Source organism: Amblyomma mixtum, chromosome 5, assembly GCF_055824585.1.
Source record: "Amblyomma mixtum isolate Tamu chromosome 5, ASM5582458v1, whole genome shotgun sequence".
Taxonomy (NCBI): domain Eukaryota; kingdom Metazoa; phylum Arthropoda; class Arachnida; order Ixodida; family Ixodidae; genus Amblyomma; species Amblyomma mixtum.
In genome coordinates this window covers 69783278-69798041 of record NC_143016.1, presented here as the reverse complement: position 1 = coordinate 69798041, position 14764 = coordinate 69783278, and the positions used below count along the sequence as shown (strand labels likewise).

Genomic DNA, 14764 nt, shown 5'->3' with positions numbered 1-14764 from the left:
CGATAAGAAAACGGATAAAAAGAAAGACGTTTTTTATACTCCTCCAGAGCGAAAAAAGTCGTTATTGTGGATATTTTTATCGTTGATGTTAAGAAAGCAGAAGAAGACGAAACAAATGTGTTAAATATCTTGCTCAAATTGGCAAACGATGATGATGATGACAGCAGACGAACAGGTCAACCGAGCGCCCTCAACGGCCAATAAGCTAACGAAAGTTGGCGCACGCTGCTCCATAGGACCCTGCCAAATGTGCAGGTCTGTAGTTCAGTAGGTCTTGGTCTCAACTACGGTCGCTTGTTGCGATCGTTGACGCTCCTCTCTTGTCAGTTCATGCTTTACATTTCAGCCAAATTTCGTAACTCAGCACAAGCTAACAGACAGTCGGCCTAGCGAGTTCATTACATCAAGGTCAACCGCCGTTAGGTGTTCGTTACCCGGAGGTCTCAGATACACGCACTTCAATAGGGGTGGCGCTGGGGAATTGAAAAACTTTGTTATATCGAGGAATTCGGTATATGGAGGTTCATTACATCCAGGTTTAACTGTATGCTGGGGGGGGGGGACACAGTTTCCCATGCTGTTGGGAGATAAATGCCCTAGTTCCTCAAGGCGCCACGAGATGACTGTTCACTAACTGGTCCAGTTTTGCGCGTTTCAGAGTGACACCCGTTAAGTGCCTGCTCCTGGGTTTCGCGTAGTAGCAGTACTCGTTGTAATGGTCGTAGCCATGGTCGGCATAATCGGGTGGTTACCATGGAAGGAGGAGGGTATGGCGTCAGCGAAGGAATGCGTAACCGATGGGTGGTTACTGTGGAACCATCCAGAGAGTGGTTACCGTGGAGAGAGGAGGGTATAGTGACAGTGGAGGAATCCCCATCCAGAGGATGGTTATTTGTGAAAGGAGGAGGGTGTGGTGAGAGCGTAAGAAGGTGAAGCTGGTGGGTGGTTGCCATGGGAACCACCCGAAGGTAGTTAGCCCAAAAAGAGGAGGAGGGTTACTGTGGAATGAGGAGGGTAGGGCGAGAGTGCAGGAAAGTGCAACCGAGTGGTGGTTACCGCGAGAACCGTTCAGAAGGTGGTCGGTGTGGAAGGAACAGGATGTGGCGAGTGTGAAGGAACTACCAGCTGGAATGGTTACCCTGGGGAATGCATAAACTAGTATGTGTTGTTACCATGAGATTCAACCGGAGGATGGGTACCGTGGAATGAAGAATGTTTGGCGACAGCACAAGGCACAAGCATAGGGTATAGGGTGACACCACGGGGACCAACCAGAGGATAGTTACCCTAGAAGGAGGAGGTAATGGCGAGAGTGTAGGAATGCATAACCGAAGGGGGGTTGCCATTGAAGGAGGAGGGAGAGTACGGCGAGAGCGGAGGAATGTAGCACTGTCCATCTGTGGTGACTGCTGCAAAACGTGCTGCCCAAGGAGAGGGTCATCGGTAGCGCCGCGCGACTGGAACGGCAGACGAGAGGAGAGCTAGTTGAAAAACAAGTACCGTATTAACGCGCATAATTTGCACACCCCTAATTTGTTACCTGGATTTATAGAAAAAAAAAAGAAAAAGAACTTGCATATATTGCACTCCTTGCTACGCCAGACCATCAGCATGCGCACAAGTGTGCACAAGGCAGGCTTGTGAAGATTGGCGCAGCTGCGTCGCTGTGTGTGGCTGCGAAAAGTGTGAATGGCGATGGGACGAATTGCATGCTGTTACCCGGCTCGCGCATGCTGGCAGTCACTTTCCTGTACGAACAGTTGCAAGAGCAAGCCATCGCAGTGGCTCAGTGGTTATGGTGCTCGGCTGCTGACCCGAAAGATGCGGGTTCGGTCCCGGCCGCGGCAGTCGTTTTTCGGTGGGGGCGAAATGATAGAGGCCCGTGTACTCTGCGGTGTCGGTGCATATTAAAGAAACCCAGGTAGTCGTTATTTCTGGAGCCCTTCACTACAGTATGCCTCGTAGCCGTAGTCTCTTCGGGATGTTAAACCCTAAAAAATCATAAGGTATAAGTTGCAAGAGTAAACTTCCGATAGCCTCTTGCGTGAGCCAGATTCTGAAACTACTGAACCGTTTGCTGTTTGGTTTGCCGCTGTGGTGGAATACAACTCGAGAACGAAGCAGCAAGTGCCCCTCAAATAATCCCCTCCAGCCAATGGCGTCGACCGATTCTCCCCCTTGATCGATTCTCCCCCTTGACCACTCCCTTCGTACCTGCTGGCGTGAAATCGCAGGGGGTGGCAGATGAAAGGGGAATAACCATGGCTTAATCAGAAAAATCTGTCGATGTCATTGGCTGGAGGTTTTCCTTTGAATGGCATCTGCCACTTCGTTCTTGAGCCGTATCTTACTATAGTCAGCTGGGCTGCATGCAAAGGCACCGTTTTATCACCTTGAATCTTCATTTGCTTCTTACTGCTGACTTCACGATTGTAGCATTGAGCGTTTATTGCTTTGAGCTGCGCACGTGCTGTCATACCATCTTGCTGGGAACTACATAATGGGGGGTGGCGTGTCTGATATTTGGAGACAACTTTGACTTTTAAGCGGCAGTATACAGTATATATTGCGCGTTATGACCTTTTTAGAGTTTATTAGCTCGTGTTCGCTAAATCGCATAATTTGTGCATCCCGTTTTTTGAAGCCTGAATTTAAAGCAGAAAAGTGTGCAAATTCTGCGAGTAAATAACAGTATATGCGGAAAATCAAATGAGTTCCCTAGGACTATACAGGCATGAAGTCACTCTCATATAATATATCTTGAAATAGCAATACCTGTACAGCTGATGCTGAATCTTGCATTACACAGTTTTAACCTGTTACATGGGTAAGAATGGCACCTTGATGACAAAGCAGTAACGCTTGCCTGCTGTTCTCTCATTCTTTCATTTGTTCGTTCTATTGATGGCTTGATCGTTCACCACTGCCCCTTCCTCTGTCACTGCCCACCCAGTCTAGTGCCCTCGTTCAAAACATATCAGACAGCTAAGTTGGGCTTGAAAGCAACATTTCCTTTCAAGCATGGCATTGTAACAGCTTCAGGACCAGAGGATAGGTTTAGATATGAAGCACGAACACTGCACAAAATAAGTTTTCTGATTTTAATGCAACCATGTTATTTTATGTGTGTGAAAAGAAGAAGGAATGTGTGTGCTAAAAAGTAGTTCTTAGGTACGAATAACATTCGTTATTTTGTAATGCGAAAGCATTTCTTGCCTTATCAGTGACATGGACAGGATGAGTCACCATGGGCTATGGACAGTGTGTGTCCTCATGAACTGTCGATATTCCAGTAAGAGTGCAGTTATGATTTGTAATGGCTAATAATGATTGAATAGAAAGTTTAAATGGCTGAATTGCTAAAGAAAATAATTTATTAAATAATAAGGCAATTAATTTCATTAATTCAGAGCAATTCACAAAATTGGCAAATTACTAGTTATTCTTCCAGCATTGCAAAAATTAAATTAATTGATTACTAATTAATAAGCCAATCAATGACTAATTGGTGAGCATTTATTAATAATAAATTAATTGGCTAATTAAATAAGTGCCATCAATTGTCTACATTACTAAGTAACAGAGGACGCAACAGAACTCGAAATGCTTTCTGATTTCCACACGTAAGGAGACTTAACTGCACCTTCAATTTTTTTTTTGTAATTTCTCATTGCTATCACCGTGAGCTTGTTAGAGTAATTGTAAATTAAAGCATTGAACAGTCATTCACATTGGCAACTTCATATTGAAAACTGAAAATGTGTTGTGTACTGTAGTTAAATAAAAGCAGGCAGATGCAGTCTGTACAAGAAAAAGCGGTAGTATTTTGTTGAATCTGGGGTAGAAGCGATACAGGTAGGCATTCCATGGCTTTAGCAGCATTTTGTGCTTATTATTTCATCTTGGGCCTTGAGTTATGGCTGTATGAATGGGAACAGTGCGAGCATTTGAGAGACCCTAATCACAAGCAACAAGAGGCTTGCCTATGATAGTAGAACTTGATTGCTTCGAGCCTCTGGAAGATGTACAGAAGTAAAAATTTTTGCTTCAAGTTTACTGCAGTGGTGAGGAATTGGAGAAATTAATGTAAAGAAACTTGGAGAAGGGTGCAGAGGCATATTTATGCCTTCACATGTCAGGTATGAGCCTATTCAGTGTTGCCTCTAGCTGTAAATACACACTAACTGAGCTGTACTTTTAGCTTCTCCTTTTGGCTTTCCATGCTGTGTCTCTCTGCCTTAGGTCATGGTCACATCAGTAGTTTGCCCTCCGAGCTTAATTAAGCTTTGATTTTTTGGTTTCCAACATTGGCATCAGAACTACAGTTACACTTGGCGTGATGCGTAAACGAGCTTTTGCGGAATCTTTGTTTTGGAGAAGAAAGCTTTTGGCCCTGTTGCATGTCACCTGTGGGTATACAAGAATGTGCAGAGCATTCTTACAGATTGCAGTATCCCTCGCGTAGGATCTCTTCAGTGCATTTCAGTTTAGTTTATATTTGCCTTGGTAGCCAGAGCTGTGTCCCGTAGACCAGGTAGAGCAAAATAAGGTGCACTCCATTCTTTCTTGGAAGGGAGAAATCATGGCCAGTTGTCTGCCTCATTCTTGTATCTGAAGATAAGACTGAGGAGTAGGAAAAGCCTATTTCACCTGTTTCTTTTCTTTTGTAAATTGCCTTAAATGGCTTTTTTTTTCCTGTATATGAACAGACTATGGATATACATTTATTTATTTATTTATTTATTTATTTATTTATTTATTTATTTATTTATTTATTTATTTATTCAAATACCCTAAGGGCCCACTGGGGGCATTACATAGGGGGGGACAAATCAGAGCACAATTTTCACAGGCAAAAAAGCACACAACGTAAAAACTGTTACAAAAGAACACAACGTAAAAACTGTTAAAAAAAATGCACAAATAACAAAGAAAGAGAACATACTGGTTTGCAAGTAAATGATATCCTCCTGAGACCCGAAGTGAATTTGAGTACACAAAAACTTTGTAGGGTTTCAGAATAAGCTGGTAGGAGTACAAAGGTGAAAAGTGAGAGATATTTTCTCAACAGAACTAATAGTTTCAGCTCAGCACGATGTCCAATATATTGGACACTAGGACTCTAGCCGTATTTTCCCACCCAGTGGGCGTGCCACAAAATACTTCAGATAAAGCTGTGAAAGTTGTGCGAAAAAAATACTTTATTACGACAAAAGTCAAAGTAGAAAAATATACGTCAACTGAATAAAAAAGTTTCGCTGTGCTCACTTGCTGTGTGCCTTTTCGAAGCATCTTCTGTCTTTTGTTATGCAGAACTGCTGACATTTTGTGCAAAAAAACTTTGTTTTCATGGTGCACCCCTCAAACCTACAGCGCGCAGCGTTAGCTCCGTCAGACAGCTTTGGGAAGTGGTAGGCACTTTTGTTTGTCTCTCCTCGTCGAGCTTGCTTTGATGGTGGGCTCCACTCAACTTCACTGTCACTCTCTGTTTCTTGTTTTTTTTTTCCTTGACGTTTCTTGCTTCTTGACGTTTCTTGGGTTTCTTGCTGTTTTTGGATCGACAATAGAGTCGTTATCGCTGTCCGATAGGTTAATGTCTGATGTGTTGGAGGCCGCCGCGGTGGCTCAGTGGTTAAGGTGCTCGGCTGCTGACCCAAAAGACGCGGGTTCGATTCCGGCCGCGGCGGCTGGAATTTCTTTGGAGGAGAAATTCTAGAGGCCCGTGTACTGTGCGATGTCAGTACACGTTAAAAAACCCCAGATGGTCGACATTTCCGGAGCCCTTCACTACGGCGTCTCTCATAGCCTTAGTTGCTTTGGGACGTTAAACCCCATAAACCAACTAAACCAACCAACTGATGTGTTGGCTTGTGCAATTTTTTGTAAAACTGCTTCGGCCGTCTCATCAGGAACGCGAGGCATGTCTCCTACAACAAAAAAGACGTTATTACGTCCCCAGCCGTTAAATACCAGCAGTATTCGTTTACAGTTATTGCGAAAGCCATCTCAAAAGCGCGGTCAAAATAACCGGGCTGAGTCCCAGCGTCCAACTTATTGGACACGTGAAATCAGATTGAAAGCACAGAAAAGTTAGGTCATGTAGAGTTACAATTATGATATATACATGTTTTCTGTTCTATTTTTGTTGATATCCAACAAAATTTACTCGTTCAAAGTAGGTAAAATCGCAGAAACAACACTTACTTCTCCGGCAGGTGCCATAGAACGCCGCGCCGCTGAACGCCGCCGTTTTCAAAGTGTTTTGGCGGGAAAGTGAGCAGTTTAATTTCGAAAAAGGTGCACAGACGGCGCCACCAGTTGTCCAATGTATTGGACAAGTGGGTTTTATGAAGATGAATCTTTCGGCGCGGGAGTACTGGCTTAAAAGCTAATGTCCAATATATTGGACAAATTGCCATACGCGGGTCTCATGAGGATATAAAAGCAAATCTGGTTACTGAACGCGCTGGGATTCCAGATATGTTAGCAATTCCGATTGAAATAAGGAAAACTGGGTTATGGTAGCGATACTGGAGGGCAACTCATTCCATTCTTTTATTGACAAGGTTAAAGGCGAATTCTTGTACTTTTCCGTACGAGCGAAGATGGGGTTAACTTTGTAGATATGATCGGTGCGGCGTGAAGTATGAGGTGGCGGTAAGATGTGCGACCGGGCAAATGATGTACTGCTGTGAAAGAGAGTGTGAAAAAAAGATAATCTGGCAAATTTTCTGCGCATTGCGAGGGGCGGCATGTTGAGCTCTTGCTTCAAAGATGAAACGCTTTGAAATCTCGAGTACAATGATAAGATGAATCGCGCGGCTTTATTCTGGACGGCTTCAAGCATATATATATATTAAAAAAAAATAAATATGCTCTTGGGGGGGTGCTGAGCTTACTATGAAGTGAACAGCATACAAATAGATGTTTTTGTAATTCATAAGGACGTGTTAGGCAGTCGCTGTTATTGTTTTTATTTTAAATGATGTAGTCAGAAGGAATAGTCTTTGTGAAGCTGTATAACAAGTGGCTAGCTCTCAGTTGTGTACGACATTGATTGCATAAGACTTTTGTTTACCTCTCGCGCCTTGTTGAATTTTGTTGTAACATGTGGTGTAGCTTCTTCTTCTGTACAAAGTGCAATCTTTGTTCTCTGCCGGAAAATGGGGGCTCATTTTAAAGGAAAAGTTGTGCGTTTATTCTGCGTGCAGAGTTGCATGTGCTTCTGGCAGCTATTGTGGCTTTTCTTCGAGCGTGCTCATTGGCTGAAGCCACCTCTTTGTTGTTTTCAATGAAGGTTGCAACTTCTTTTGTGCCCAGGTGATATCTCTTGCTTTCGACGAGTGGTTTTTTCGAGCCGGTAATAAGACATGTATGAACGTTGGACTGCATAGAGAGGGTCTATATTACTTGGCAGCCTAAGTTTGAGGTCACTACTCCCTTTCACTGCTTCCCTCACGGTTTTCTCACATGCTCGTGTTTACTGAAGCTCTACTTTTGTTATTTCCTTCTTTTCGACCTTACTTCCACATTTCTATCCCATCTCTGTGGTTTTACTTTGGACTTCTCTCCCAGAGTGAGGAAGCAATGGAGCTGAAATATGTAAAAAAAAAGGTGTTTTTTTTTTCTTTGTATGCCAAGAAACATGCATGAAAGTATATGTATCTGAGCTCTTTCGAAGTCATTCTCTGATTTACCGTTAGCTCACCATCATTCAGTTTTAACACTGGAAGGATTAGGGTTGAAAAGAGCTAAGGAATGTTTGCAAGTAACTGAAAGATGCGAATAAGTAAGCATGTAAGCATGTAAGCATATATTAGAAAAACGCACTGTTCTGTTGTGTTATGCAGCCATAAAAGTCTTTTGGACATGTTGACATTCTGTTGTACATTGGTATTGAGTAAAGTCTCTTGTATTCGATTATTATCGAGGTCACCTTTAAGAAAGCTGCTGAAGAAGCCAGCTGGTTGCTGAGAACTGCATCTGATCTCATTATTTTTTAATCGTCAGCTGTCTTATCCTGTAGTATTTGAAAAACGTTTTGGAATTTTGAGTGCCACTGTGAAGTATCTGCCGCACTATTCGGCATTTTGCAAAGAAATAAAGTGTTCTGAGAACTGTTTTGAGTAGTGCCAATTGGAGGCCATGGAGAGGAGAGTGGCCAGTCAGAATCAGTGGGACGAGTCGCATGGAGAGGAGGAGGCATGACAGTCGATCAGGGACGTGGAGGGAGTGGGAGGGCAGTGCTCTATAGCATGTCAGCAGCAGCACCCTCTCCTTCAGTTCTCCTTCACTCTTTAAAGTGGTCATGTCTATACTGAGAGCGCTGCTCCTGTCTCTGAAGCTGTTGGACTTGTGTGCAGTGAACGATGTCAGTCGAAACTTGCACTGACAGTGAGGGGGCCAGTGATAGATTCTGCTCCTTTGGTTAGTGATGCAGAGGCTTAGAAGGGAGTGGCAACAGTTTGCTGGGGTTCTTATTATTCGACGCAGCAGGGATGTCACTGCGGAGGCTAGGCTTCTGAAGCAACAAGCGCAGAGTGAAGACGACAGGCAACGTTTTCTAGCTACCAAAGCAGAATACAGGAGATGCAAAAGCCAGGCATACTCTGATGCTAATGAATATGCTACTGCACGAACAACAGTGATTGCCTGCGATTTTTTTCTTCTTTTTTTTTAAGATTTTATCCCTGTATTTTCTGTACTACTCTAATTGGTCAGGCAGTTACCTCTAGTTGCTTGAAGGAACTGCCCAAAAGTTTTACCGCATTAAAAAGGGGACTTTAGATTAGAATTGTTTCAAACTACCAACGATTATGAGAGGAGGGGCAGGCGCTATTTCTTGCACATTTAATGGAAGTGCTTCAGTGCTTTCGAAAGTTTGTGTGCAGATTGGTATATGGCATCATACACTTGTGTGATGCTTTGGCACTTTGTGCCCATGGTGTTCTCTTGTCATTCATTGCACTTTTTCGTGTCATACGTCTGGCTTGTCAGGCCGGCTGTGTTATCGCAGCTATTTCCTTGCGGAAAGTCACAAGAACATGGTGAAACATTATGTCTGTTTGACCCAGTGATATCCGGAAAGAAGATTTAGTTACAAGGCTTCCAGGCGTTCTGCAGGAGTTTATGAAACCTCTAAATGGTAAAGAGTGCTTTCCAGCTGATGGAACCCATGATACTCATGAAAAATTTTATAAAGCTGATTGTACAGCTAGACCACACCCGTAAGGCTATCTCTCTAGTCAGAGTTTACCATTAATATCGTCAGATGTTGTTTCTGGGCTCATTTTTTGTACGGCGAGGAATAATAGCTGAAACATTTTCATTGCACGGTGAAGGTTAAAGAGTACCTTTCTTCTCTTGCACGATCATGTCACGCAATATTTTTTTTCTTTGAAACTGTCGTAGAAACATTTTCATGGCCCACTGACCACTATAAAGGAGTTTTCTCCTTGTGGTTATACATTCATGTGTTGCCCATGAAAGCTTTACAAAAAGGGCTTGCTTGCTGTCAGGACTACGATTGCTGCCAAATGCGCTCTTATTCAAGCATAAGGATAGACGTGATTCATGCTATGGATCTGTGAAAGTGCCTTTTACTGTAGGTAGGCAATAGTAATGATGTAGAAAAGATAGTGTTCAGTGGAAACCTATTCATAACTGTGGACATTTGATGCATACTATTGAACAAGCAAGATTAGAGTTATGCCTGCAAACTTGTTACCTATGTACTGTCATATCCAGCTAGCATTGGTATCTCTGAAATATTTTACTAAATTCACACAGAAATGCTCTTGTTGGCACTACGACGTTGGGTAGAGGTATTCACCGGACATAATATTGATTACCATTTTCTTAACAGTACCACCACAGGAAATATGCATGGTAGCTCATGTGTCTCGAGCAGGCTACAGAATTGATTGCATGCGTAGAGAAAAATGTGTGTGCAGTCAGCTCCATTTAGGATCAGTTTTTTTTTTTTTCATAATTTCAAGCTGTAGCGCATCAAAAGACAAGGGACGGTGAACAAGGACACACACAGCATAATTAAGCAGGTTTATACAGGAGGGCACTCTTCGCATTTCACAGTTTCGCATTTGACATGTAATTCGACACTGTCACACTGGATGTGACTTGTAGCAAGCAAGCAGTGGCAAGAGTGGCAGCAAGCCGACAGTGCCAGCATACAAGGTGCCTGAGGCATGGGCTTATTCTGCTAAAGGCATTGGGGCCAAAAAGTAGAAAACAATAAAATCAAATGCAGTCTATCCAGCTAGCCTTAACAATTGGCAGTGTTTCCGCATAAGCGTTCCATTTTCTGACCAGTAGGTACCACACACTGAAGGAACATTGTAAATCAGTCAGTATCTTTATCATGCTGTACTTCGTCATCTCTGAATCTGCATGCTGTTAATTTTGAGCAGAAAACAGCAAAAGGTGAAAACTTGAACAGTAACAGGCTTCGAACAGACATCCCCCATGACCAAGACAGTGTGCAAATCAACAGCACCATAGCGCTGATCCATAGAGCTTGTTTTAATATTGTTCTTATCTGTTATAGTGAAGTGCTTCCTTTCTTGGTAAATGGGTGGCATTGGTTAGCTGAAAATTCTGTATAATTCTTTGGTCTGGGCTAGTTGGCTCATTCTTGAAAGTACATGTCTTGCACAGAACAGACTGTACTCGGCATTTTTGTTCCCGTGTTTGTCGTCATTCCTTTCATGTGAGATGCTTCAAGAAGTTCCAGTCTTATATCATTGACAGAACAGAACGACATCTGCCTGAGGGCCAAGAAAAGAGGGTTCTTTAGCCCAAAAGGGCACACCACACCCCGACTATTTTCTGCCACTTTCCTTTCTTCTTGGATCACAGGATTCCGATCAAAGTGACTTGCCACTGAGCATGGCGTTGTGTTGGCAACAATACATGACCTGTCATTGCCGTTTCTTCTGGATTTTTTTTTCTCTCCTCTCATTACTCTAATTTTATTCCCAACAAAAGGCAGTGACTGTGTGGCATGATAGGAATAGGCAGGGTATAAGATTATGTGGCAATGACAGCCGTGTATAGTTTGTAGCCTAACACATAGGGTATTGTCTACAGTGCATCTCTGGAATGGCAAAGCCCTCTTCTTTGGTTCCTGGCATGTTGCACATTGTTGCTATAACTTTCTCTAAGAGCACTCCAAGCACAGCTCTCATGTTGCACACAGTACTGCGCATAGCAGTATGTTCTGTTCTTTAAATGCATCATCATCATCATCAGCCTGACTACTCCCTCTGCAAGACGAAGGCCTCTCCCATATATCTCCATCCAATTAACCCTGTCCAGTGCCAGCTGTGGCCACCGTATCCCCGAAAACTTCTTAATCTCATCCGCCCACCTAACTTTCTGCCGCCCCTTTCTACGCTTGCGTTCTCTCGGAATCCAGTCCGTTACCCTTAAGGACCGTCGGTTATCTTGCCTTTGTATTACGTGCCCTGTCCAAGTCCATTTCTTCCTCTTGATTTTGACTAGGATGTCATTAACCCTTGTTTGTCCCCTGAGCCATGCTACCCTCTTCCTGCAATAACAGCTTTATTCAGAAGCATGACAGTTGGGAGATATCTCTGGCAGGTGTAACGCAGTATCCTCTTTGATGAGAAAACGCCAAAAATCCATAACTGAGTGATTATCAACAGGGGCTATGCAGGATTTCTGAAAATATTCTTTAATTTAGAACACTTATGGGGTGTTTTCACGTTTGTTTTTTCTTATTTATGCTTGCCTCATTTATAGTGGCTCGCTTATATTTTTTATGCTTCTTAGCAGAACATGATATTGTAGATCATTTCTTTGAGCTGAGCTTTTGATACATAAAGTGGATCATCAAGGCCTCTCTTGTTCATATTAAAGGGAACCTACTGTATATATCATTGCAGTAGCATTTTGTAAGCTAAGCAAACACTTCAGCTTGCATACACTGCATTTGCATGAGGCACATGCAACCCGTTCTGTTTGCCAGGTTTCAAACATGAGCTACAGAACTTGTGTTCTCCACTGATCATTTCACACATAAGTGACGACATGAATGAAGCTGGCATTATGACTGTCACTTGCCACGCAACTCTCCTTCATAGGAGAAGCAGTGCTGGAATAGTTCGTCAGGTGTGCTGCTGTTCATTGCAGAAGCATTGATTAGCAGTCAGTGGCATGGGCATTTGAAACTTGTGTTCTTTTTCTCTTGTGCATAAATGTGCAGGATTTGCTGAGTGGTTTATGCATTTTAAAAGAAAGCTCCTTCCACCTGTGTGCAGGTGGCGTGAGCATGGACCCTCTGGAATTAATGAAGCAGATGAGGGAGGATGGACTCCAGTTGAAGCCCAATGCTTTGGGACATCGATTCAATGTTAACCAGGCCAATCAGGTGAGGGGGGTGGGAGTAGGATTCTTTTTTTTATTTGTGTGTGTGTGTGTGTGTGTGTGTGTGTGTGTGTGTGTGTGTGTGTGTGTGTGTGTGTGTGTGTGTGTGTGTGTGTGTGTGTGTGTGTGTGTTGTGTGTGTGTGTGTGGGGGGGGGGGGGGCGCGCGTGCGGAGTGAGTGAGTGAGAGATAAGGGGAAATGCGAGGTCAGATTATTGATAATGAGTTTTACATGACTAGATAACCTCACGCGTACGTTTTTATAAATGTAATGTTTTTGTACAGACAATGTCCTGTATTCGTTTTTAACCCCCTCTCTATTTCTTTCTTCTTTTTTTGATTACAGTTGCTTGTTCCAAGTGATGATGATGATGTAGATGATGCAGAAGTGGCATTTCTGAAGTCTCTGAGCACGAAGCAAAAGAAAAAGCTCCTCATGTAAGGCCGTGTTACATAAACCTTCACTGTGTGTTCTTTCATGCCTTATACCAGTTTATTCAATTGTTTAGCAGTCACTGATATGTTATTACTGAAATATATGTTTATTACTCATTAGTATCCACCTAAGATCAGCCATATTGCTACAAGGAAAAGCTGTACAGCTTTTGTAGAAGCTTCGTAGTCCAAAAAAAAAAAAAGTTGATCTTTCTCCAGAAGTCACACTCACCACAGCCTGTCTGGGACATTCACTCTTCAAGTAAGCCAACCAGGATTGCTAGCAGACAGCAGGGCGAGGCTAAATCAAACAACAACTCGATGTGGGAATAGTGTTAGTCCAATTTGTTTATGGAAATTTCCCAAAGTGGAGTAGGTTTGAATTAAATTACTCATTAGCATCCAACCAGGTGAGACATGTGGCAACAAAGGAAAGCTATGCGGCCTCCATAGGAGTTTTGTAGTTGAAGAAAAATCCATCCTGATCTGGGAAATCTGCTTCACCCTGGGTTGTTCGTATATGTTCATGTGCCTGTACTTGGGCAGTGCTGGTGTTTATGGCACAGATAAGTTTCTTCTCACGACTGGTTAGTGTTAGAAAGAATGGAAAAACTATTTACTCACTAAAAGACTACCAGAGTATTCCTAAGAAATGCAAAGAATCCTGAGAAAACTGTTTGCTGGGTGCTTCTGGTTCCAATTTTTTCCCCGTGCTTGCCTGTTTCATCGTAGTCACTGTGCATGCTGGCATCATTTTTTCAATTGTACTGTACCATCACAAGACCAACGCATGCTGCATATGTGCTTGACATGAGCACACAGGCAGAAAAAGTCTCTAACGGTAAGTGGTCATGGTGTGTTGTCATGGTGGTGTCATGCCAGCGCAGGCTGGCTGTTATGCATGCGCTGCAGTTGGTTTACATGCCTGTGTATGAGTTTAACTCATCAAGTATTTTATAGTCTTTTTTTTTTGCCACACTATGAAGTACTGAATACTGTACAATTGAGTAAACAATTGGTACATTTTCCTCACAGTATCTAAAGGCTGCCAGTGGGCTAGCAGACAGCCCATATATGCCACTGCGCACACCGCACGTCTCAGTACATTGCAAGGCGGGCTGATAGAAATTAAGCCTCATGCAGTTTTTATCCCGCCGCAGTGGCTCAGTGGTTACGGCGCTCGGCTTCTGACCCGAAAGACGCGGGTTCGATCCCGGCCGCGGCGGCCAAATTTCGATGAAGGCGAAATTCTAGAGGCCCGTGTGCTGTGCGATGTCAGTGCACGTTAAAGAACCCCAGGTGGTCGAAATTTCCGGAGCCCTTCACTACGGCGTCCCTCATAACCTTAGTTGCTTCGGGTACGTCAAACCCCAATAAACCAATCATGCAGTTTTTACTGTTTTGTTCGTCACATTGCAGGTCACATTTCTCTTGAGAACAACACTCCACGAAGCAGATTTGAGCCAACATCACATTGGTCTTGCGATGGTGCAGTACAGTCAGCCAATAAATTAGAAGAATAAGTTTTATCGACACAATGACTGTGATGAAGCATGAGCAGGGGAAAAAGTTGAAACTGGAAGTGGTAGTAGCAGACAGTTTTCCCGGGATTTTTGGTAGGGATTTCGGAAACACATCTCGCAAACTTCAACAAATGCATTTGTTACGAAAAATCATATTCTGGACTGCTTCAACTTTCAGCTTTTCGTGCTTGTACAATTGCCATCCCTTTGCCTTCCTCTCTGGCACGTTCCATGTGGCACACTGACTCTCGTCGCTTAGGAAGCTGAACAAGATGGCCAAGAAGCGGGACCCAAGGGGTGAGAAGAAGAAGCGCAGCAAGGACAAGAAAAAGTCCAAGAAGAGGAAGCACAAGCATGGCAACAAAAAGGGAAGTTCCAGTAGCGAGAGCTCCGACTCCGGTG

At 43.3% G+C, this 14764-nt stretch overlaps 1 protein-coding gene across 1 annotated transcript in view; it reads left to right on the top strand.

Annotated features, from left to right (window-relative positions):
• Positions 1-14764, top strand: part of LOC149342570 (uncharacterized) — a 38747-nt gene that overhangs the window by 19735 nt on the left and 4248 nt on the right. The window contains exons 6-8 of the mRNA XM_089544924.1: positions 12300-12409; positions 12751-12842; positions 14622-14761. Of these exons, the coding sequence (XP_089401050.1) occupies positions 12300-12409; positions 12751-12842; positions 14622-14761 (342 nt within the window). The remainder of the gene's footprint in view (positions 1-12299; positions 12410-12750; positions 12843-14621; positions 14762-14764) is intronic.